Source organism: Cucurbita maxima, unplaced genomic scaffold (assembly GCF_002738345.1).
Source record: "Cucurbita maxima cultivar Rimu unplaced genomic scaffold, Cmax_1.0 Cma_Scf00005, whole genome shotgun sequence".
Taxonomy (NCBI): domain Eukaryota; kingdom Viridiplantae; phylum Streptophyta; class Magnoliopsida; order Cucurbitales; family Cucurbitaceae; genus Cucurbita; species Cucurbita maxima.
In genome coordinates, this window is record NW_019272021.1 from 5,634,331 (window position 1) to 5,659,426 (window position 25,096).

The window sequence follows — 25,096 nt, forward strand, 5'->3', positions numbered from 1 at the left end:
GTAACAATTAAAAAATGCACTAATAAATCGACAATTAAAATATTATCTACCATTATAAACATAATTTTTCTAAGAGTTTAAACAATTAAATAAAATAGTTAGGTCACACGAAATTAGATTAATTAGACATTTAAAAAAAAAAAAATCAATCACGTTGGTGACGAAAGTGAATAAGCAATAAAAAGAGGCTGGAGTGTTTCTAGTCGTTGATAAATGAGATGGAGTGAAGTCCCTATGATGAAGGGGACCCACTAGCCAAGTAGAGACGTTGATAACATTAACCAAAAAGAAAATGCAATAAACTTATTAAGTTATGCGTGAGCGTGACACACCGAATCAAATCCTCCTAAGCGTTCCACCACTGCCTACGTCGACAATCAGCTTGTCACGTGGCTACATATAATACGCCACTTTCTTTATACAGGACTTGTCATTTTATATGAATGTAGATGCACACATCAAAGGCTATATTACTTCCTTTAGGTGTCACCTCGTTTTAGACATTTATTTTTTTAAAATATAATTTGATCTACAAAAACATATATTTTTGAAGTTAATTCTAATTAAAATTAGTTTAATAATAATAATTTGTTTTAAAGCTTTCAAATTTATAGAAGAAAAATCATATATAAGAATTTTTTTAAAGATTTATTAAAAAATATGAAAAATAAATTTAGATGTATATTAAACTAAAATGTGTTTTGAACTGCTAAAATTTAAATATTGGCCAACATAATAAATTTATAAAAGTTTGAGAATTAAAATTATAATTTTTAATGTCTGGAGATGGAATTTATATAATTAAAAGTAATATATATATATATATATTCCACATATCCAAAATTCCAAGAAACTAATCCCCGACGCTCTATGGTTTTTTTCTCACTCAGTAGGAAAAATATTAAAAAACTTAGGAGGGGTAGAATCGTACTTTTGATAAATGTATCACCATTGCGATCAATCCTGTGGTCAGATGTCAACGGTAATCGATATCAACGGTTGTGATTGACTCTTCCGAAGTCTGCTATCTTTCTCGACCGGTTCGCACAGAGATGAGGCTTCGCCGGAACCCTGAGGTTACCGGAGAAGGCAGCTTCCGGAGCGGCTACCTTCTGGTTCCAAATCCGGTTCGGACTTTCTCGTACGAGTGGACTCAAACAAAATGCGAATGCCGAAACGTTCTGTTTGTGCTTTAATCTCCCTCGTTTCGCCGATCCAGGAGCCGCCATTGGAGACTGTTGAAACATTTGAGATACTGGAGAACGATCGAGGCCTTCATATTCTTCATCGGAGTCAAGTACCGTCACCGGCGACATTCCGCGTTCAATTCCATGGCAACGCCTCCGTTCAACACCGGCGATCGATTCATCGACTGTCGAAAGACTCGATTGCTGCTTAATCCGACGGCCATGGAAGATCGTCGAGAACCACGACGACGAAGAAGAAGACGAATCCAGACCGTGCGATTCTCGATGATTCTTCTCGAATTTCTCGGATCTAGACCTAAAAAGCTTGGACCAGAGCGATAATTTTGTACTCCTCTGCTTCCGATCGAAAGAACCTATACTGACGAACGTAGTGTTCGCACTGTTATTCGTTCTATAATTTGGTCCAATTTGCGGAGTACTATAAAATCGCTGATGGCGAGGGCGGCGATTACCTTCGCGATCAATATTACTCCACAAATCTTCATCCGGTTTCTGATTATCAGAAACGAGCGGCGGCGGAAGAGGATCACCCGCCTCGTGAATACCGCCGGAACCGAGTTCCGATTGGTTCTCCGCCTGTTCCTGTTCGGCGATGACGGAAAAAATTCGTTCCCGTAAACAGGAAGCACATACTCCGATGCTGCTGCTGAAGTCGGAGTGGTGCTTCCTGCACCTCATTTACTGGTGAAACGGCAAAATCGAAATCGGCCGGCGGTGTTTCAATGACAGATCGTAAAGATTGCCGGAAACTTGTACCGGAGCATTTTGGACGAAGAGAACGAAGAGGAAGCAGCAGAAGAAACTTCGTTGAAGAATGAATCAAAATTGCACAGGACAGAGACGCTGGTTGGGATATAGTAATTATTTATATATGAATGGATTATGCTTTTTAGGAAAGACGGGACGGATGTCATTTAAATAATAAATAATAATTAATTAATTGAAAATAAATATGACTATTTGTTTGTTTCCGCAACTTTGGCTGTAATTTCCTTTCTTTGACAACGATTAATTTTTTAAATAATGCAACTATCTATTCGGCTTTTATTATTATTTTTTAATCTTAATTTTTAAATTAAATTTTATTGAATTATGATAAATTAATATTAAAAAGTTTCCGGATCAAATCATGTTAAATTACTAATAAACCTAATTTAACCAAATTTATCGATGTAAATACTTCTTTGTATGGTTTCTTTCGGCGGTTTTAAATCTTACCGTTTCATGTTCTATTATTCAATTTTTAATGAGATTTTATTTAGCCTTCCTTCATGTGACTACTTCACTATCAATCACCTAAGAGTATTTAGCATGCAAAGTGATCATTGTTGATTCGCACGGGATTTCACGTGTCCCAAGAAACTCGGGTCACAGTGTAAGCTAGTGATGTGATTTTTGGCTACTGGGTTGTCGCCAAGTGTAATAGTCTACTACTTCACCTAGTAGCACAATGTTTCTCTGCTCTCCCACAACCCTGTTTTCACAATTGAGACTGCTCTTATTTGACGCATTGATACTACATGAATCACTGTTAATTTAATTTTTTCATGGCTTGAATTAAATATATCTTTTTATATATATATATATATATATATATATATATATATATATATATATATATATATATATATATATATATATAAAATAAAAACCATACTTTATTAATAATATTAAATGAAATATGATATGGTATTGAAAATTTGACATCTAACCTAACAATGAGCTTCAAAAAGAAAAAAAAAAAAAGAAAAAAAAAAGGAATTATTCATCCACCAAATAAATCAACAATTTATATGTCACATCCAATTAGTTACAATGGTGAAAATTAGGTTGCTTTTAAAAACTACAATATATATATATATATATATATATATATATATATATATATATATTTTAAAACTAAAATATGTCAAATATGAAGCAAAGTGACTAATATATTAAATAATTGTCCAAAATCTTTAACTTAAAAGAAATAATAACATTAATTACAATATATATATCATAATATTTAAAAAAAAGATTCATTATCTGTAAGTCACCAAATATGAACATGAAGACCATTTACAGCGGCAATCAATTGCAAACTGCTTTTTTTTTTTTCGAGTGCGCCATGAGTGTGAACATGAATATAGAACCAAACTCAGCTACCCAAATTTAAACATTAAATAAATAAATAATATTTTTTAAATGATTTTTGGGGAAAAATAAAATGAAACTTAAATGCTCGGTAGGGGCATTTCTACAATGCTTTTGGCACAAGCAATTGTTGGAAAAAACACTTTAAAAGCGACCCTGTTAGGTAATTTCACCAAAATATTTATTTATAAAATAAAAAAAATATTGTTTTCGCTCTAAATTTACCTTTTTAATAATTTATAAAATTTAAGATAACATTTTTTTAAGGGTATTTAGAGTAATAAATTATTAAAGTAATTTTGCGAAATAAAAAGTTTAGTTTTTTTTTTTTTTTTTTTTTTTTTAAATAAATGGAAAAAAAGGAGCAATAATGAGATCATGAATGCGTTGGTTGAGTAAAGATGATTTAAGTATTTGCAATAAATGGTCTCCAACTATATATGAATTGAAATCCTGACCACAAAAGTTAGGGATTTTTTATTTTTGCCCTTATGGTCATCACGCGTTTGGCACGTGCTATTCTGGTGGTTGTGGTGGGCCTCTGCCCAAGGGCAGCCCACTACATGGCTGCGGATTTAAAGCCCAATCTGACTGCTAGGAAATTAGGAATAGTATATTAATTTAATAAACTTATGAATAAAAGTAAGAAATTCATTTATTAATTTATTATTTTAATAGATTATTTATTAATTTATTAAACTTATGAATAAAAGTAAGAAATTAATTTATTAATTTATTAGTTTAATAGATTATTTCTTTTTTGGAAAATGTTCCTACTTAAATTGACTATTCCATTCTTTCTACGTCAAATTTATTGATTATAGATATTTACAACTGTGTCCCCTCAATCTGTTCTGCTCTCAGTCTTGCCCAATAACTCCCGAGCTGTTCTGCGTTGGAAGCTTGCCAGTTTTTTTGTGGAGAAGCCATTGAAATCAGCTAATGACGAAGTGGAATTCTCTCTCTGCTTCGCTTATGAAGCGCCTGAAGCTTCACTACCAGATGTCGAACAGTATTCCGGCGCTAGCTCAGGCGAGATCCTTCACCACCAGCGAGGGGCATCGTCCCGCCATTATTCATAAACGTAGCCTCGATATTCTTCACGATCCGTGGTTTAACAAAGTAAGTCTTCCGCTACTCTTTCGATTTTGCTCTCCTTTCTTTTCGGATTTGCTTCTGTAGTCTGTATTCTCGTTCTAATACAATTCTTGTGAGATGCGCTACTTGGCATCGTTTTTTAATTGGAGTTATTTTGTTGGAGACTGTGCTTACTCCAGTGATCTGCGAAGATAATCTGTATTCTAAGTCTAGATTAGAGGAATCATCAATTATTTGTTGTAATTAAGCAGCGAAAACGATTACACTTGGAAACTGTGTAACAAATGAATCAACTACTACCAAAATTGATTGATGAGTTCTCGAACTCTCTACACGACTATTGACAATTGTTCTGGTTCTTGACTCTTGGCATCCAAATGTTGCCATCGGATACTCGATCCAGTTGGGGTAATTCTGTGAAGAGTTAGTTATATAAGGTAGAGCTTCCTTTTATAAGCTGTACTGACTGCTGAGTACTGGGTTGGCACGACAAAGTTAGCGTCGATTCAAGGTTATTAGATCAGTGATTATACAGTTCTAGCTAATTATACGGTGCGTGAAAGTATGAATCAGTTATTGGCTGAAATTAAAGGGTACTGTACGATCGTCCCTGAATTTATTTATTTATTTTTAAATGATCGTTTAATATTTAGGCTCTTATGGGAGAGAAAGAGAGATGCCACAAGTGACAATCTTACCCGCCATACTTTTTTGGTATCTTTGGTTATTAGATCAGTGTTTGGATTCTTATTTTGCTTTGGTAAAAGCGTCATTTATGGACCTCCTTTCTTTGTTATCATCATAGTAGGGAACTGCCTTTACAATGACAGAACGTGACCGGCTTGATCTTCGAGGACTTCTTCCACCAAATGTAATGTCTTCAGAGCAGCAAATTGAACGATTTAGTAAGTTCTTAAGATTTTAATTTCTCATGGAGCCATTGTGAATCAAAGACCATTTATTATATATTTCTCAGCATTACCTCAAAATCTTGGTTTTTTTTTTTTCATCTTGGAATTTTAGAAACAACTTTGTACATTGATGCCGGTTACTTCATATGGTTTCAACATCGTTACATGTCTTAAGAGAGTGTGCAAGCATGACAGAATGAAAATTTGGAATGATTTTTAGCAAAATCTCTCTTTATTATTGAGCAAGATTATCCTTCCTGTCATCACTGGTGCACGTTCAATATAGCAGCTCTGAATTCATTCCAATAATATTTGAGCAACATTCCTTCAGTAATATATTATAATTGTTCTCTGAGTTTATAGGTTGTATCTCAATTTACATTCATTGAATTTCTTGCTGTTTACACTCTTAAATTTATCTTCTACATAGTATGCAGCTTCAACTTTTCATCTTTTTCGTTAAAATTGATATTGTATTTGAGCTTGTGAGAACAACAAAAGTTTCCTTGTACCTCTTGTCACGACTTCTTTTATAATTTAAGAAAAAAATTATGTAGCTTCATTCTACATGACATAACTCTAGATAATTTACAGTGGTTGACCTGAAGAGGCTTGAAGTGCAAGCAAGAGATGGGCCTTCAGATCCAAATGCTTTGGCCAAATGGCGCATTCTGAATAGATTGCATGATAGAAATGAGACGATGTACTATAAAGTGAGTTTAGATTATTCATCTATTAGTGTACAAAATTGTAAGGAATTTTTACTGACTTGCTATGAATTTATGATCTATACTGGGTACTGTTTGCTTTATAGATCTATGCTTACGAATACTGGGTATTCATGACCACTGAAGGGGAAGGACATTTCTTCGAATGGAATAAAATAAATTTTCATTAGGTTATTCTGTTTTCTTATGTTTGCTTTAAGAAGAGATCTCTTGGACCGTGCTTATTTATTTATTATTGTTTTTTTTAAGGAAGAATTGAATATGCTGCAATTTTAAAACATTGATGACATTGTCTGCTAAATGTGTTTGATGACATCTCCCATTTTCTACTTTGACAAAATGCAATTTCACAATTTATTAGAAGTGCTTCAATTTTAAAGCTGTTCATCCATCACATTTAAATTAATCTTGAAAACTTGAAATAACAAATTTTCACGTGGTTTCCTTTCAGTGTACTTGTATTTTTGCTTATACTGCAATAAAGGATTTGATAAATGCTGTTATTTTTCATATGATTTATATGTCATATAACAAGTCATCTAATTAAATGCGACTTTGATAGGTTTTGATTGCTCACATTGAGGAGTATGCACCTATAGTATATACACCAACTGTAGGTCTCGTTTGTCAGAACTATAGTGGCTTGTTTAGAAGGCCAAGGGGAATGTATTTCAGTGCAGAAGATCGAGGAGAAATGATGTCTATGGTTTATAATTGGCCTGCTGATCAGGTTTTCTTCATGTATCTTCGATGCTCATAACAGTCAATTTATTGAACCAATTCAAATTGTTCAGAAGCCAAACAGTTTCCACTTTTAGGAACTGTAACTCTGCATATAAAGTAAATTGAAAATCCAATAACTTTTTTGCAGGTTGATATGATTGTTGTTACCGACGGAAGTAGAATATTAGGTCTTGGAGATCTTGGAGTTCACGGGATTGGGATTGCAATTGGGAAGTTGGATTTATATGTTGCTGCTGCTGGGATAAATCCTCAGAGGGTAGGTTCTTGCTTCTAGATCTCTTATGTGTTTAGTTCCCTAGCATGATTACCATGTAGCTGGTTTTGTTTCGGAATTTATTAATTGGTTTGAAAACCTTTATATTCACGTTCAAAAGCTGGAGTTAAACAAGGCCATTCAAGATTCCATGAAGAGTGTAATTATAATTGATATGGCATCCGCTCGGATGCTATTCCACTCTCTTTTATGCTCCATCTATCTATCTTTCATGCATGGCTGAAGGAACCCTCAGAGATGGAATCCTTACAAATTCACATCACATGCCTTATTGACAAAGCATTGGGAAAAAAAAAAAAAAAAAAAAAATGAAAGGAGGAAAAGATGTGCATTTATACGATTATCAAACACTACAAAAATTTTTGAGGTCTTCATGTGTTAAAATCTTTAACTTGTGCTTTTGTTGTGGTGGATTCACTTTTCCTTAAGATTTTAATTGCTTGAAGATTAAATCTGATCAATAAGTTGTTTTTTTAATTCTAGTTTGTGAATACTTTCTTAAACTAGTAATGCTTATTTAAATCACAATAGGTGCTTCCAGTCATGATTGATGTTGGAACCAACAATGAAAAGCTTCTGAAGGACCCCTTATGTAAGTGCTTCCATTCTATTAGTTGGATAATGTGCTGAATTCTCTCTCTCACTCTCTTTCTCTCTTTTTCTAAAAAAAGTCTCTCAACAAAGATTTGATTTTTTAATACTACTAATAAAAAACAGAATCCACAATTTGGTAGACAACCATTTATAGTATATATAAAATCTCTTTTTTACTTGGTTTGGTTTGATACCCGTCCATGCCTCATGTTTGAATTGAGATTAAGAGAATGCACAAAATGCTATAGGGAAACTGTTCGCATGAAGCTCACTTGACGCTTAATTCTGCAATGAGATGGTTTTCCGAAGTTTTATGAAAATGGGGACGTTATTCATTCAAATGAGTTTGGCTACAACTATTTCCACCTTATAACATGTAAAAATTGTTATATTGTTTTCAGATGGATCAACATATTCAAAACATCCATAAATTGATCGATATTCTCTAGCTTGGTTTAGTTTTCAAATTTTTATGACTATTCCACATTTTTAAAACTCCCAATTACAATTTTAAAGCTATATCGAGATGATGCTTTCATGCTCTAGATTTTGACTTTTTTTGGTATAGCATATTGAATTTATTCTTTTTCCGTAGATTTGGGATTGCAACAAAACCGATTGGATGGTGATGAATATTTGGCCATTATTGATGAATTCATGGAGGCTGTGTTTACTCGCTGGCCTCATGTTATTGTTCAAGTACTTCAACTACTGCTCTGGTCAAATAATTGGATTTTCTTCTTTTATTATTTTATATTACATTTTTTAAGTTGTGCAATAAATACTTAAACAATTGTTCAACAGTTTGAAGATTTCCAAAGCAAATGGGCATTTAAGTTATTGCAACGATACAGAAATACGTACAGAATGTTTAATGATGACGTTCAGGTTGACCGTTCTCTCCTTTCTTTTTCTACTTGGTTTTTCCTCTGTTTCTTTCTCTTTCCTTTTTCCCAATAGCTCGCCATGTTTCCACCGATTCTTGTACTATGCTGATATGCTAACTTTTCTAGATTTATTCGACATTTTCCTTTCTTAAACTTTTAGCTATTTCTTTTTATAGGAAACAGAAAAAAATTTGTTTTTTTTTTTTAAATTTATTTATTTATTATTTTTGATTTCTTGGACTTAGCATTTAGATTATTATGTTTTCAATGTATGCATTCTTTATAAAAAAAGTTCAGGTGGCTCATATAAAACACACTTGTTGGTTTATATAAAGATGATATGTACATATTTGTTTAGATCCTAAGGGCCTAACATTAGTTAGCAAGGGACATTTTTAATTCTTAAAGCTATGTTTATCGCTCAACATTATGGACAATGATCATCCAACACTAACTATTCAATATCAATTTGTCTCTAGGGAACAGCAGGAGTTGCTATTGCTGGACTTTTAGGTGCTGTGAGAGCACAAGGAAGACCGATGATTGATTTTCCAAAGCAAAAGATTGTTGTTGCTGGTGCTGGAAGGTAGTTGCATTCCTATTGGTGTTATCTAACATTATAATATAGAAGGGTAAAATTTAGAATTTTGTATGATGATAGTGTTCATAGTGCCCCAAGCCTTGTTTCTTTTAGCGTAATGTACAAAAAATGGTTTTTAGCTTTATTCATAAGCTAAATTGTTATGCATACAATACTTCCAGCCCTATAATCTTTCTCTTCCGTTCTAACTTGATTTCTGTCGATTGTTTCATTTATTAACAATTGACACTAGTACACATGTTTTTAGTATACGTGTTAAAACTTAAGTCTTGGCTTATTTCTTTTAATGATGCAGTGCAGGAATTGGGGTTTTAAACGCGGCAAGGAAAACCATGGCAAGGATGTTGGGAAACAATGAATCAGCATTCGAGGCTGCTCGAAGCCAATTTTGGGTGGTAGATGCCCAGGTGATCAACCGCTAGGCATTCTTTGTATATAAAATTCTTGAGCTAAAAGTTTTTACATTTAAAAGCTAACAGTAAACATAGTAGATGACTACTATGTTTTGGTCTTTTAGAATTATAACCATGCCACTTAACTATTTTTTTGGGAGAATGAAAAATGGAACATATGTTCTGATCCTCAATGTTCATATAAAACCAAGGGTCGAACACATCAGAAAAAGATCGTTTGTCCATGAGTCTGATAACTCTTGGACCCACCTATTTGACACAATAAACATCTCACGAATTTCTGGCCTACTAAATAATGTAAGGTCAGGCAATACTTCCTAGTTTTGGAAGATTAGCATTTTATGATCAGCAAGTGTTTGGTAAAGATGAAAAGTAAATTGCCTGTTATTTTGTTCACGTGCCTTTGTTTTATGTTAACTCGCCCAAATGGGCAAATTGGTCATTTCACTCTCAGAATACTTGTAGAATTGAAGACATAGATTTATTATACATGTAAAAAACGATGTAGCCTTTTCCTATAAGAGACAGAATTTCATCACGTAAAACATGGAGTTGAATCTTAACTCTCAAGTATCTAGCAGCGGACAGAAAATCTCCTTTCATGTTTCAAGTAATTTCTTTATGTGCCCTAGGGATTTTCCTCCCACTTCCTTGTGTTTATATTTTAAAAGTTTATTTATATTATTTTGTTTGTCAACATATTTCCGAGTTATGAGCTTACTTGAGTTATGGAGTTGAGCCAACATTCTCCTGTGCCTGAATATTTCTTGGTTACATTTGCAATAACCTTCATTGTCTAGATTATACTATAGGATGTTGTTTTATCATGTTCCTATCCTTGGACGGGAAGAAGGGTACATGGTATGTCAATAACACCTGGGTGATGTGGGATCAAAATTTTCATATCTTTGTTAATTGTTTTTGTTTTTTTTTTTTTTTTGGTCGTTGTCAGGGTTTGATCACAGAGGAACGAGAAAATATTGATCAAGATGCAAGTCCTTTTGCTAGGAAGGTCAAAGAAATTAATCGTCAAGGATTGAGGGAAGGTGCAAGTCTAGTGGAAGTGGTTTGTACTCTCCTTACGTATAGGCACATTGCTACTTCTGCATAGAATAATTATGTCTTACTATTTATCTCCACTACTATCTTTGTTTTGACGTTGACATTTAGAAACTGAAAGTTGTTAAAAAAGGTGGAATTTGAGTGGAGAGCTTAAATAATTGTGGTCGGAAAAAACCAATCTTTACAGGCATCATAATTTCATTGTTAGTATGAGTCATCATAAATGAAAGTATACATGCATTTTTAACACGTTGAACATTAGTGCATTGAAATTATATATCATTCTCGTGTTAGTTTATTTCAGTGTGATTTTTCTATTTTTATTTAATTATCAGTATCTTAATTCTCTATTGTCCCTTTGTCGGACATATTAGGTGCAACAAGTGAAGCCTGATGTGCTTCTGGGATTGTCTGCCGTTGGTGGATTGTTCACAAAGGAGGTATTAAGCACTTGTCTCCTTAGTATTTTCTTTTCAAGTGAAAACGAACTGACTGTTTTTTCAGATATTTGTGCCTGAAAATTGTGTATTAGAATTCTAGCGATTCAAACACTATAAGTACTACCTGCAATGGATGGAGACAGAGGGGAAAAGAGAAATGGAAGATTTCCATTTCCATATCTTTTACCTTTTAATTTATGCAAACATGGGTCATATTCTGTGGAGCCTCCATGGGACTTAAAAAGATGCGGCTGAAAATAGAAACATAAGATAGTGAACAAAATAAGTAAAAAAGATGATGTAGAATATGACAAATCTAAATGAAATAAAATGTAACTGAATTGGTTATCTTGTGCATAGTTTAGGATTTAAGAAATAAATGTTACCAATCACCCAAATGTGAAACTTTGTAAAATTTACTCTTCTTATACAACTTGTATTTAGGTATTAGAGGCTCTTAAAGGATCAACAGCTACAAGACCGGCTATTTTTGCCATGTCTAATCCTACAACAAATGGTACAGTTGAATAATCTATGGATTTCTCAACCTATGCATAGGTTCCAAATCTCGCCCTTCATCGGCTTGCTAATTCTTAGAATTTGTATATTTTTTTTCATGTAGCCGAGTGCACTCCTGAACAAGCATTCTCAATCTTGGGTGAAAACGTCATATTTGCGAGTGGAAGCCCATTCAAGGATGTTGATTTTGGTATGTAAAATAATTCTCATATGCTTTAATACTTTTCTCTTCTGTTTTAAGCTTCTAAAACAAAAGGTATGTTTCTAAAAAAATTAAGCTCAAGAATATCATTCTCGGATCTGTTTTGTAAAAGTTGTTGGAAGAATGAGTAGAAGTTTGAACACAGGAAATTTTTGGATGCATTCAGCATGAAGTTATGTTCTTGAAACTAGCGAATTGGGAAATTTTTAAACGTCTACTTAGCTTGAACATCCTGTTTCAAACAACATCCGTTTTATAAATCCCTATCTTTTTTCATTATGCATCCATAATTTGAGAAATTATTTTGCAAAAATGTTACTTCTGGGTGAAATTTGTTTCTTAATAAGCGAAAACAAATCAAGGATAGAGACTTTAGTAAGTTATATTATCTTCATAATGCTAACAATAACAATTTTAATAGTAACTATAGTTCCATGCTAGAGACAACATTTAATCTATTTTTATGAATTCAAATACGTTAAATGTTCTTTTAGAAGCTACACACCTCCACAATGGTAAGATATTGTCCACTTTGAGCATAAGCTTTCCATGACTTTGATTTTGGTTTATCCAAAAGGCTCTGTACCAATGGAAATAGTATTTCTTACATATAAACTCATGATCTTCTTCTTAATTAGCTAACGTGGGACTCCCTCCCAATAATTCTCAACATGTTCTTCTGGCTATGTTTTTTTAGAAAGTGCTCTAATATAATTATAATATTCTCCAGGGAATGGTCATATTGGCCACTGCAACCAAGGAAACAACATGTATCTTTTCCCAGGGTTAGTTTGCCAAATTGCACATTATAATGGCGATAGAGAGAATATTTTATGATACTCTAGGTTTGGTTTATGATATGTGTGGATGCATGTTTGTGTAGTATTGGGCTCGGTACGCTTCTATCTGGCGCACCTATTGTATCTGATGGCATGCTGCAGGCTGCTGCTGAGTGGTAAGGCTTCTGTTCTTTCAAGTTTTTGTAGATCACATTTTGTTTATGCAAATTTTAGAGCAAACAAAATAATGCAATCTTACAATGTATGACAATTGGCAACTACAAGATATAATCTGAACTTTCTCATTAAATTATTAACAGAACAGCTTCTTACAATAATGATTCTTTGTCATTCCATTTGCGACAACAGCCTTGCTGCATATATGACTGAAGATGAAGTCCACGAAGGCATTATTTATCCATCAATTTCTAGGTAAGTCATCATCCTAATTTGATGTTCAAATACTTCTCTTTGATTAAGATGAGAAAGTGAGAAGTTTCATGAGTTTGTTTTTGTTTGTAGCATTCGTGATATTACCAAGGAAATTGCAGCAGCTGTTATTATGGAAGCCATAGAAGAGGATCTTGTTGAAGGATACCGAGGTGTCGATTCTCGAGAACTCCGAAAATTTAGCAAGGTAGATTATATTCTTAAACTTTCTCAATCCTATTTATCGCAAAAGAACAGTAATCGTATATGCTCCATGCATGATTATACTTTTGATCTCTCAAAATACTAATAACGTTTTTTTTTTTTTAACTTTTTTATTCTTCCATGAAGTTAAAGTGGTGGTTAAAAAACTAAACCTAAACTTAGTTCAACCGATTATGACATATCCGACCATTAGATTAGAGGTTTTGATCCTCAACTGATTATGACATAGGCTCTCTCAAAAATAGATTAGAAAGATTATTAAAGAACAAAATGAGGTGTAATGGATTTTCTTTTTTAGTTCAATAATTATGGAGTGGATGATTGAACCATGGATCAATAATGGTTGTCATATCCAATAAAGATGGTGTCTGATGACTTGCTTGATTGTATGATTTTTATAATATAATGCACATTATCAATTAAGAATATCTGTCCTGGAGTAATCTTATTTTCGTGATTTTAATTTTCAGGAACAAATTTTGGAGTTCGTGAAAAATAACATGTGGAGTCCAGAATATCCGACACTTGTTTACAATCAAGATTAATCTACCTTTATAAGAACCAAATAGTAGTTTTATTTTATATAACTATCTACATTGTAACACGTTTAAGTTTGCCATTTGAAATTGGAACGTCTAAATTCTATTGTAAGGCAGTCATAAAAGATCAAATTTGTTTATATTCACATTTCAGCATTTTTTTTTTTTTTTTTTTTTTTTTTTTTTTTTTTTTTTTTTTTTTTTTTTTTTTNTTTTTTGTAGTTGGTATAATTAATATTTTATATATGTATGACAAATATTTCTTTTGGTGGTTCTAAGTAAACCATCGACTTTTTAAATAATTATTGATGTCTTGTTTATCAAATTATATATATATATATATATTTTACATTTTGTGACATACAACATTTTCCTCAATTTATATATATTTTTTTAATATTTAAGGAATCAAACTAGACAAGTTAATTATACTTCAATTTAAATAATCATTTAATGTTTGGTTGAGATTTCACTAGTTTATCAAATAAATTTAATTAAAAATTAAATGTAAACTTTAAAAAATTTATTTGTTAATATGATTATCATAAAATTATATTGAATCGTTCACAAAATCAATATTCAATAATTATATCAAAATTAACCTGAAAACATTGGCTCTAATATCATATTTTAAAACATATTTTGCATCTTAGTATACAATATTGAAAAAAAAAATATTTTTAACTATATATATATATATATATATATATATATATATATATATTATTTAAATTATTAAACAATATATTTTCAATAAGAACATTTATGTCTTATAATAGTATTTAAATAAATTTGTATTATACTAAATTTATATTTAAAAGTGATTATATCAGTTATAAATATATATATTTTTTATTAGGAAGATATTCCACTCATCTTTTAAAATGAGATATATTTTGAAGCGTTTCTTCAAAAATATATTTTGAATTAATCCAAGTTTTTAATTTTTTTTTTATTTCTCAAATTATAATGTGTTCAATTTAACCCCTTTTTTTTTTTAGCTATTTATGTTTTTAAAAATGATCATATTACCCATTCTATACATAATCAAAAATTTGTAGCGGTGATTTTTTTAATATATATATATATACATTTATTTATTTATTTATTTTTCTTTAATTAAAAGTCGAAATATTTTTAACCTAATTTTTATAAAATAGAAAAAAGAATATCGGGTACAGTAGTTTTTCGTAAGTAACGAGTTCGAACTTCGCACTTTCATAACCGGGAATAGGATATAGCCTTAGTAAGCTCTGAATCCCCTCTCATGGAGCTACGGACCTGACCGGAGAAGCTTCGACGGAATGAATGGCACTTGCAGCACCGTCTTCCAGCTCTGGCAGAGCCCTCCGACTAAACGCCTCATCATCCGAAGCTTCAATGTTTCCTATGGTTCTGGTCCTTTTTCTTGCTCTCCCGTACTTGATTAGTTTGCTCAGGAGGATGATTAACTTTTGTATCTCTTTCACTGCTTTTGTATGGTTGAAATTGAAGCTGATAGACGCGGCTTTGCTCAATCGCGCCATTTCTTAGTTTCTTGAATGATACTTTGGCTTTTGTTCGAAATCTGTTTTCTTACTTCATTTTGAAGTCAATTTTTCGGTTCGTTGATTAGAAACAAGTAGCAAGATAGAAAATATCATTGTCTTCTTTTGAAAATTCGAATGCTAGAGAGTTTAGTACTTTTTTTTTCCATTCTTCTGATGTATTCGCTGTATTGATTTCATTTCATTATCTTCTCCTACTCATTTTAACGGTAGTTGCTTTCTTTAGAATCTCTTCGCACTTCTTTTTTGTTGCTGATTTCTGATAGTTGCTATTTGTGTTCTTCTTAAGCAGGTATGCATGTGATTAAGAGTTCTAGGATTTATCCAACTCAATGCTTCCACAGGTCGATTCAAACTGAAACATATAACGTTGTCAATGGAAGTTATATACCGAAAACTGAAACAAAAGATGAAAATGAAGTGAAGGTATTTGGTTCTGTTTTCTTTTACTTTAGTTCGGAGGTTGTGCCGTCTTACATCTTAATTTGATGCAAATGAAATATGTTACCTGTTATGAACGGAAATGGAAAAACTTGGAGTTCAATCGAGTTTCACTTTATTTTAGAAAACAAGATTTTTTACATTATTTTGAAGGTTTGACCTTAAGCTGGAACTGATTTTGTTCATTAGAATGCTCAACTTCTCATTTGTTTCACATGCTTTGTGCTATTCGCATGCCATACTATCTCTCTCTATCACTTTTAGATAGTTTTTACTGCTTACACATTTTTCACGTTCCTTCATGTTTAACTCTTGTGCCGTGGTATTTTACTCGACTGTAATTGACAGAATGTGGCTACTGTCTCATGTCCTGGTTCCAGGAAAAAGATAAACCATCAAAGAATCTTGAGAGCGTGGGTGCATTTCAGAAGCTGCCCATGGTGATGCCATCTATTGATATTTTCCAGTCTGCACTAAAGAAGGCCAAGAGGGTTAGCCCTACAAAGGGTACTTTTAGTAGCATGCTGTTCTGTTTCAGTGTTTGCTTGGCTGGTCTTGTGATCTGATTTGAATGTAAGCGGACTCAAATCACCTTCTGCTTATGTTGATTTTCTTGTATCCATCTTCAGGAATAGCCAATATTGCAAAGAGGGAGAGAAATAGGGGTGCTAAGCAGCTCGATACACTGATGAAAGTTTGTTCTTATCCCAAATATCAGTCAGCTTTTATATACAATATAAAAGAATTACTCTGGTGCATTGTAATTGTAAATGAAATATTGTAAAGCTTATCGGGACATCTTGTTTCCTTTGTTAGGAGTTGGCAGTTCCCTTAAGAACGTACCTAGAAGAGTTTCCAAAGAAAGAATATCTTCACCCTTATGAATGTTCTCTCATTGAGTTGACACTTGGAGATGGAAAGTATGAAGAGGTATATTATGAAGCATTACTTTCTATCCACTTTTTGCGGCATAAATGTGTTAATATGGTTCATATCCTTCAATAACGATTTCTTTTCTGAACTTATAATCTTCTAATGATTAAAATCATAGGACTTCACTCGTTATAAGGCCTCTTTAGAATTTGCATATGAAATTCTTGTCGCAATAGATTTAAATTTTGGAAGACAGGAAATCTATTGTGGAAATTACATTTTAATATGTTTTTATTGATTGCTTATGTGAAAATATTTGTTATTTTGTGCCATGTTAATGAGTTCTTACACTTTTACTTTGTTGATAATACTTTATTTTCTTAAACATTAATCCTAATCTTTTGAAATTTACATGCGATTCTATGGCATAATACTTCCATGGCAAACATTCCTGTGAAGGATCATCAGTCAACAATGTTTCTTCATTTAACAGGTCTTGAGAAAGGTTGATAATCTAAGGAAGAAAGTGGTATCTGTAGGGAAGGAGCATGCTTCTCTCTGTGCGAAGGTTAGGATTTTTTTAATTTTGTAGTCTTATCAATTGATAGTTATTGGTTCCTTCTCTGTTTTCCTCTGTTAAATTGTATAGATTAGATATAAATTTCATCACTTCTTAACAAATGTGTAAAAGAAGCACTCATACTCTTGGGAACTTTAAGGTCTACTTTCATTTTGGCTATGTGACTTAAAAGAATGTGGTAAAACTTTTTTTTTTTTTTTCTTTTGTTTACTCGAGTTGGTGAAACAAAATGTAGCTTAAAAAATATGTCTTTTGACTTACCTCGATTAGTTTTCTAGCGACTACCACCACACACACTCACAACAACGAAAAGAAAGTTTTATTTAATTAACGTAATTTTAATCGGGACTGTACTTCAATGTTCATTTTACAGTCCACATCAAAGCGGGATGCAGAGGAAAGCCTTAGCGTGGTTAGTTCTCTCCTTAATGAGGTGGCATTCTTTTCAAATATGTGAAATCATTACCCATGATGTTATTTCAAATGCAGGGTATGAAGAAAGTAGAAGAAGTCTATATTCATCAAGCAAAAGCTGTTGATGATCTGTTACAGATTGCAAAGGTATTATTTATTTTTATTTTTTAAATTCTGCTATGATTAATTGAATATCGTATTTATGGGGCAATTCCGTACCGTTCCCCCTTGTAATTATCATTGCATTGAAACTCTGATTTAAATGCCTGAAGGTGCAGTTTCTTAGCATCTTTCCTTCTAATCAATATCACTTTGACATCTTTTTCATGTAATGACATATTTGATCTTTTAATATGCTTTTTGGAGCCGACGAGCACTTTTTCTTGCTTAAGGTCATCTAAATCTGTCAGCTATTTAACACATGGAACCTACATTTATTTACAATGATGTTTGATATGTACAAATTGTCAGACTTTACGGGCAATGCCAGTTGTAGACTTGGATAAACCAACCCTTTGTCTTGTTGGAGCCCCAAATGTTGGGAAGTCGTCTTTGGTTCGAATCCTCTCTACTGGGAAGCCTGAGGTGTGTACATATTTACTATTATGGTTATTCACTTTTGTCATTTTCAAAAACATTCTAAAACATGCCTTTAATCATTCAAAATCAATTTACTGTTTGACGTTACAGTTTTAAACACAATTTTCTTATCACCAAAATTGATCTTGAATGATTAAAAACATGTTTTTCAGTGAACGTGAAAAATTGATTTTAACTATTTCAAAATCATTTCCAAACCTGACTTGATCTACAAAGACTGTGCTGGAGAGAATGACAGTCCTGAATCTTGATGGATTTTTGTTGCTAATATTGTTTTCCATTAGATCTGTAATTACCCGTTCACTACACGAGGAATACTGATGGGTCATATAGTCCTAAACTACCAGCATTTTCAGGTGATAGTTTACCTTTGAATACGTGGATTTAATTCTCTCTTTTTCCCCTCTCAATTCAATTTATTCTCTTCTCCAATCTGATTGCAGGTAACAGATACTCCTGGCCTTCTGAAAAGATCTGATGGTAATTGCACCTAATGCTTACAATTTCAGTTTTCTCTAGTCTAAGCTATGAATTGAAGTGCCAGTCCCGTGTCATCTCTTCTATGTCGTTAAGGGACCCGTTAAACGAGTCAAATGTCTATAACGTCCGAAATAGGGCACTAAAAATTTATAAAAATGATATCAATATCATGTCGGTGTTGGATTTTTTAGGAAAAATCATGGAAAACTGTATGAATTGATAAATTAAATTTAACACCTGAAATTATCCATATAAATGGTTAGTGTTCATATTTATACTATCGACATTATGTCTGTATTTCTAGTATTTCTTGATACTTTTGACATAGTGCTGATCTTTCCTCGACATCTCAAGAAAAGAAAGTTACCTGCCAGTATTATAAATGTCTATTTGCTACATAACTTTCCTCTGGAGCTGCAGATGACAGAAACAATTTGGAGAAGTTGACACTTGCTGTTCTGTCGCATCTTCCAACGGCAGTGCTATTTGTACATGATCTCTCTGGAGAATGTGGCACTTCACCTTCCGATCAGGTATCGCCGGCCTATTATCATTTTCAATTTCAATATAATACCTCTAATAGAACAATATCATTGCAATTTTATGGGTTTTTTTGGTTGAACGACACGTGGGAGTCTGAGAATTCAAATATTTGATCTCTTCGTCGAAGATATATATCTTAAATAATTGAGTCATGTTCGAGTTGATAGTGAAATTTGATGGTTAAACTAATATGTAAATGCTAATGTTATTCACGAATTTGACATGAATTACATCTCCGAGAAGAAATCCAACCAAATTGACGACAGTAACCGATCAGAACATCGAATTTGCTCTAAAGTTTCAATGGTCCTTTTTTTTTTAAAAAATGTTCTTTTTCACCCTAATCTGCATTCTATATTGTACAGTTGGCCATCTACAAAGAAATGAAGGAAAGATATGGCAACCATCTATGGCTCAATGTCGTCTCCAAATGTGATCTTCTGAAAGAGTCTCCTGTAATCTTCAGCACTGAAAGCTATGATCATGACGATATTGAACTAGAACGGTACAGGCGATTCGGACCTGATGGAGCCTTGCTGGTTTCGGTCAAGAACGACGTAGGACTCATCGAGGTAATTGTTGCAAGCCCTTTCCTCTTGTTTACTTGCAGTTCTTATCTAACCCGAGTTTTTATTATAGTTATTATCATGTTCTAAAATACCGCAGTCTACACGAATTGATTCACATGAGTAGTCTTACAACTATGATTCTAGTTTCGATACAAATTTTCCTTATTACATGCCATCTTTGCAGTTGAAAGAAAGAGTACATGAAATGCTGGTTTCTCAAATGACTCGAATCAAAACAAAAGGCAACCATGGAAACACAACTTTGATCGATACTTCTAACCTCATAGCATCCGAAAATCAGCATTCTGATGGTGAGACCAGACTTGCAAATTTGGAAGCTTGAAGCACCGGTAATCATGTCACGATGTTCAAGGCAGGAACCCACAACTATCATTACCTGCCCCGTCCCCTCGTGGTATTATTCTCTATCGAGGAAACGACATGGACAGCGTTCCCGTAATTTAAAGTCGTAGACTTGTAAGCCATACGCTGTGGGATTTTCATTTAGAGTTGTCAATTATTATTTATCATTGCTTATTCTTGAACATAAGAGGGCTCTTTACTGAGTTCATCTGAAAAGAAAAGAAAATTTTGATCAGTAAGCTCGAGACCAAAGAATCGTCACACTAAAGATTCGATAATGATTTTCACGTAAAAATAACAAAATATGGTGAAATAATGTATAAACTTGGTAAATTTTATTTAATTTAAAATAAGTTAAAAATGGTAATTTAGGGTTTGAGATAACATTTAAAATAATTAATTTCCACATCTTCAAACAGTCGAATTATATTTAATATGGATCCAAACGCCCCATAGAATTTACTCAAAGAAGAACCAACGGAGAAAATTAAAGAAGACCACCGTAGCCGTTGTAAATACGTGACCTCTAAAATTATACACAAAAATTTAAAAATAAAAAATAAATATGAAATTACATAAGTACCCCTATACCGGCCGTAAACACCATTTAACGTGTTCATTCCTACCGTCAATCCCCTACCTATTTAAGCTTTCACCATCTCTTCGTTTAATGCCGCGTTTTCCCTCCTCTTCTTCAGATCTCTTTCTCTCTCCTTGGCGCGCTCCGTTTTCAACTGTAAGATTCTTTGATCTCCTCTCTTTTATCTCGGAACTTAGTCGATTGCACTACTTCTTGTTTGATCTCTGCATTGCCGTCTTGTTTTCGCTTGAACGTTGTTGATTTCCTTCGTTTTGTCGATTCCGCTTGGATCCAGACGTATTTTTCCTTTGGCCTTCTGAAATCGTGTGGAGAATAGAGAAATTTGAGTTCCTGAGTGTTTTTTTTTCTGAAACTAGTTCGTTTGGAGTTTACTCGCTTAGATCTGGCTTTGAAAAATTTTACCGCCATTTTTTCTGGTAGGCAAAGAATAGAGTACTGTAAATGAACTGCGAAGTCTTTTTTTCTTGGCTTGCATTTTCTTTGGCTTATTTGTTCTCTAAAGGATGCCGATGTTTTTCTTTTTCTTTTTGCCTGTATCTTCATTGACAGTGCTATTAGCGCTATGAATGTTGTGAAGTTGTACATGCCGTTATTTCTGGATCCTAAATGGATGACCACGTTCAGGCAATTTGGATCTGCAGATATTCGATCAAAGCTGATGTTCATATTAATGTTTGGAAGATTTCGGTTTCCCTGTGTTCGAGGATTTAGAGAATAAGTAGATTAACATTTTATACATTCAGCCTAGTGTTCTTCGACTTATCGTTAACTTTCATAGCATGAAAATCACATTACGTTCTTTATGTTACCTATTCTCTACTCCTTGCTTGAGTGCTCAAACCTGGTTTTGACATATTTTTATCTGACTTTTGTGTAGATAGTCAGTTCACTTTTAAATCAGTGTCATGGGGACTGTCGCTGATGTTGCTCCAATTAAGGTAAGGTTTGACCACGTTTTTACTTCATATATTGAGGAAAGTGATGTCAATTGAAAGATCAGAGAATCTCCATCGTAGGATTTTCCTGGACACTAGTTTTGTTGGGGATGTTTGTCTTTGCTTCCTTCTTGAATGAACTATTTGATCCTGAAGTCTTGGTACATGGTTAAAATGCAATTACAGGACACTAAAGGAAGCTTAGTTAATAAGAAGCCCACAGTTGTCTTTGTTTTAGGTGAGTATACTTTTCAAAGATTAAATAAATTCATAGGCTCTCTTCTTTTCTAGATTCCTTATGAGATGAACCGACTTTTCTTTTTATGCTAAATTTCGTCTGGTACTAAGCTGTAGTTGGATTTTATAATTACCAGGTGGGCCAGGTAGTGGCAAGGGTACTCAATGTTCAAATATCATTGAACACTTCGGGTACACTCATCTTAGTGCTGGGGATCTTCTCCGAGCAGAGATCAAATCTGGTTCAGAGAATGGGTATGAATACTCCCCTTTCATATAATATCTTCTAAATCTCACTACTTCTTTCCTTCCTAACTTTATACATTGTCGCAACTTGACCATTTACAAAATATGTAGTACCTGCTGATCCTACCATTTTCTTTTCTTAGCACGATGATTCAAAACATGATTAAAGAAGGGAAGATTGTTCCTTCCGAGGTCACCATAAAGCTTCTTCAACGAGCAATGGAGAAAAGTGGTAATGACAAATTTCTTATTGATGGATTCCCTCGTAACGAAGAAAATCGTGCTGCATTTGAAGCTGTTGTAAGCCATTTCTCTCTTTTCTCTGGCCATTGTTTTCTTAAAAATCAATATCCATTCTGTATAATTGATTTTTGAGGTTGTACAATCCAAGGCAGTGCTTGATTCAACTGTATGATTGATGTTTTGCAGACAGGCATTGAACCATCTGTTGTCCTGTTCTTTGATTGTCTTGAGGAGGAGATGGAGAGGCGCCTGTTGAGTAGGAATGAGGTTTGAAGGGATAAATTTCTCTTTATTTAAATCTGTTCTTCGAAAATTTAATTTCACGCTTATGAATTGTCTTTATGGATATTATAATTCAGGGTAGAGTGGACGACAATATTGAAACAATTAGGAAGCGATTCAAGGTTTTCTTGGAGTCTAGTATTCCTGTGATTCGTTACTATGAATCCAAAGGGAAAGTTCGGAAGGTGTTGATTCTCTCTCTCCAGACTTCAATACTTTCTGGCATCCTTTATTTTTAATTATCTTTTTAATTTTAGATCTTGAATCATGTTCTACTCTTCTTAGATTGACGCTACTAGGCCTGTTAAGGAGGTTTTTGAATCTGTTAAAGCCATTTTTGCTCCAAAAAGTAAACAGGTAAGTTTTCTTGATATGCTTTAATTTTTATTTTCTTTAACACGTCTTGCAGTTTCTTAATAGAAAATTTGGAACCCAGCCTTAGTTATGCGGATGAGAAAGCCCATCAAGTTTGGATTGTAGGAAAATGTAGGAATTTGGCCTTTTCAAAATCTGAACCATGAGGGAGAACTAAACTCACTCTTAGGGTCCGTTTATTTTTTAGGAAATTTGAATGTCCAATATCTTGACGTGCCTGGTATTTAGATGTCTGGAAACTATGGTCTGTGGTTGTTTCAACTTTTGTGGCCCTAACTCTATGCATATTAGATTATTGCCTTTTGACCTTGTGGCTAGTGAACAGAAGCCATACATGCAATTCATTAGAGATCAGTGGAAGTTAATTGTCGTAATGTGGCTGTTAATTTCATGACCTTTGAATACAAAGACATGGTTGGAAAGTTTGTTTTGATTTCTAAACTATACATCTAGCTACTTTGAACGTGACAGCCAAATTGATCCACACATGTACTTTGCGCTTTTGCTACATTGTTATTATGCATTATGCATTCTGGCTTACCATTCCTCATTACTGGTACTGATGTTGCTGTGGTTTGCCTTTTGCAGGTTCACTGAAGATGAACTGCCCGGTAGTTCTGCGTTGATATCTCCTTTGATATCTCCTTTTCTGAAAAATTTTATTATGTGTTTATCGACTAGTTTTGTCTAATAACCCAAAGTGGAAATGGTTTGTCACAAACTATCAACTTTTTCATCATTTCAAGTTTTCCCAATGTTAACATTTGGCTAGCTTCATTCAACTCCGTGTTTCTAATTTCTTTCCTTATGCTATTGGTAGGTATTGATTTTGCAGGCTGCATCAGAGTTGGATGTTTAGGTTCTATTCTATACAAAGGAGTTAACCATATTCTTATTATTGTTATCGTACTTTATTACTAAGTTTTGTCGTGTGCATCTTACAAAAGGTCTATGTCTCTAAATTTTTCATATTGAGATTGTATCCGTTGATTTAAATAATAAAGGCAAGCCTTGCTTCCATTTATCTTTTATTAACAGTGTCTCATTCCATGCATCGCACCACCCCATCCCCTTCGCTAATGTTAAAGCTAGATATAACTTCAGCCACTTTTTGGCAGCTTCTTTACACATTTTCAAAGAAAAGGATTTGCCTGTAGACGAGGAAGGGGAGAAATTGATCATTGCAGCGGAGGTTGTAAGAGCTCTAACTTGTTTCTAAATCTTAGTTCTGCATCTAATATGTTTTTTAATGTTTAAATTGAAAATGGATGATCTATTGAACACAAAATTCAACTTTTTGTATAATAATATTTTTGGTATAAAAAAATGTGAATACGTGAACCTATTAAACAATTAAAAGATCGAGAATCTATAGACACGTTTTATAAAAGTTCAATAACATCACTTGTAATTTAAACAAATTCTCATTACATTGGTAAAAAAAAAATATACCAGAAAAACCAATGTGTGTAGACTGGATAGATAATTACTCTTTAGAAATTGAAATCTTAATACTACCTTCATTGCAAAAGCCTAGAATAGGATACCATTGTCCTTGATGGTATCAATAACAATTCCAATTTTCTCTTGAATTCTTTCCTTGTTTGGAGGGTCATAATCTTCTCCTTTACCAACTCCTTCTGCCAAATGTGAGATTTTGGCTCACCTTCTACTAATCTTCCTTTTGGGCAAAGTAAGATTAAGTTTTGCCTCAAATATCATATTTATCTGTCTAAACTATTTATCTTCACTCACTCCTCTTCTTTAGAGTACTTTGCCTATACCATTCTCAACAACTAATCTGTACGTGACCAAGTCATTAAATTTAACTATTTCATTGTTTAGCACCCAAAAGACCTCCAACATTTTTTTAATGGTATAATATTGTAACTTTTAGCATAGGCCTTTATGATTTTGCTTTAGTTTTACTTTCTTCCGATTCTTATCAAATAAAAGCTAGTTGTCTTCGCTTATGTAC

At 33.2% G+C, this 25,096-nt stretch overlaps 4 protein-coding genes across 11 annotated transcripts; 3 read left to right on the forward strand and 1 right to left on the reverse strand.

The window, feature by feature from the left end:
• Positions 1-992: 992 nt before the first annotated feature.
• On the reverse strand, positions 993-1,886 carry LOC111479270. Its single transcript, XM_023123819.1, has one exon. It carries the CDS (start codon positions 1,884-1,886, stop codon positions 993-995), a length of 894 nt encoding a protein of 297 aa, XP_022979587.1.
• Positions 1,887-4,172: 2,286 nt separating this feature from the next.
• On the forward strand, positions 4,173-13,935 carry LOC111479676 (NAD-dependent malic enzyme 1, mitochondrial). Of its 2 annotated transcripts, none has more exons than XM_023124484.1 (19): positions 4,173-4,466; positions 5,251-5,347; positions 5,948-6,066; positions 6,644-6,811; positions 6,953-7,081; positions 7,631-7,691; positions 8,289-8,392; positions 8,498-8,581; positions 9,060-9,166; positions 9,477-9,588; positions 10,547-10,660; positions 11,031-11,096; positions 11,541-11,613; positions 11,719-11,805; positions 12,548-12,602; positions 12,701-12,772; positions 12,966-13,028; positions 13,119-13,233; positions 13,721-13,935. In XM_023124484.1, the coding sequence occupies exons 1-19, from the start codon at positions 4,287-4,289 to the stop codon at positions 13,793-13,795; spliced, it is 1,881 nt and encodes a 626-aa protein (XP_022980252.1). In that variant the 5' UTR covers positions 4,173-4,286; the 3' UTR covers positions 13,796-13,935. The 2 variants fall into 2 exon arrangements, with proteins under 2 accessions (XP_022980252.1, XP_022980254.1); XM_023124486.1 differs by having other exon boundaries at positions 4,349-4,466; positions 5,248-5,347.
• Positions 13,936-14,982: 1,047 nt separating this feature from the next.
• Positions 14,983-20,438, forward strand: LOC111479702 (nucleolar GTP-binding protein 1). Of its 3 annotated transcripts, none has more exons than XM_023124516.1 (14): positions 14,983-15,181; positions 15,629-15,762; positions 16,158-16,284; positions 16,407-16,471; positions 16,594-16,707; positions 17,144-17,218; positions 17,604-17,642; positions 17,720-17,791; positions 18,116-18,229; positions 18,529-18,600; positions 18,688-18,724; positions 19,145-19,257; positions 19,633-19,839; positions 20,021-20,438. In XM_023124516.1, exons 1-14 carry the CDS (start codon positions 15,094-15,096, stop codon positions 20,177-20,179), a joined length of 1,416 nt encoding a protein of 471 aa, XP_022980284.1. In that variant the 5' UTR covers positions 14,983-15,093; the 3' UTR covers positions 20,180-20,438. The 3 variants fall into 3 exon arrangements, with proteins under 3 accessions (XP_022980284.1, XP_022980281.1, XP_022980283.1); XM_023124513.1 differs by having other exon boundaries at positions 14,989-15,187; XM_023124515.1 differs by having other exon boundaries at positions 14,989-15,181; positions 15,626-15,762.
• A 412-nt stretch (positions 20,439-20,850) lies between these two features.
• On the forward strand, positions 20,851-24,313 carry LOC111479784 (UMP-CMP kinase 3-like). 5 transcript variants are annotated; one of them, XR_002717688.1, is made up of 11 exons: positions 20,851-20,935; positions 21,678-21,738; positions 21,922-21,973; positions 22,110-22,227; positions 22,362-22,518; positions 22,648-22,728; positions 22,821-22,928; positions 23,029-23,100; positions 23,707-23,827; positions 23,939-23,977; positions 24,237-24,313. XR_002717688.1 is itself a non-coding variant. In XM_023124642.1 (10 exons), the coding sequence occupies exons 2-9, from the start codon at positions 21,706-21,708 to the stop codon at positions 23,713-23,715; spliced, it is 630 nt and encodes a 209-aa protein (XP_022980410.1). In that variant the 5' UTR covers positions 20,851-20,935; positions 21,678-21,705; the 3' UTR covers positions 23,716-23,755; positions 23,937-24,149. The 5 variants fall into 5 exon arrangements, 1 of the variants encoding a protein (XP_022980410.1); XR_002717689.1 differs by having other exon boundaries at positions 23,707-23,755; positions 23,937-23,977; positions 24,237-24,310; XR_002717687.1 differs by lacking the exon at positions 24,237-24,313 and having other exon boundaries at positions 23,939-24,149.
• Positions 24,314-25,096: the final 783 nt, after the last annotated feature.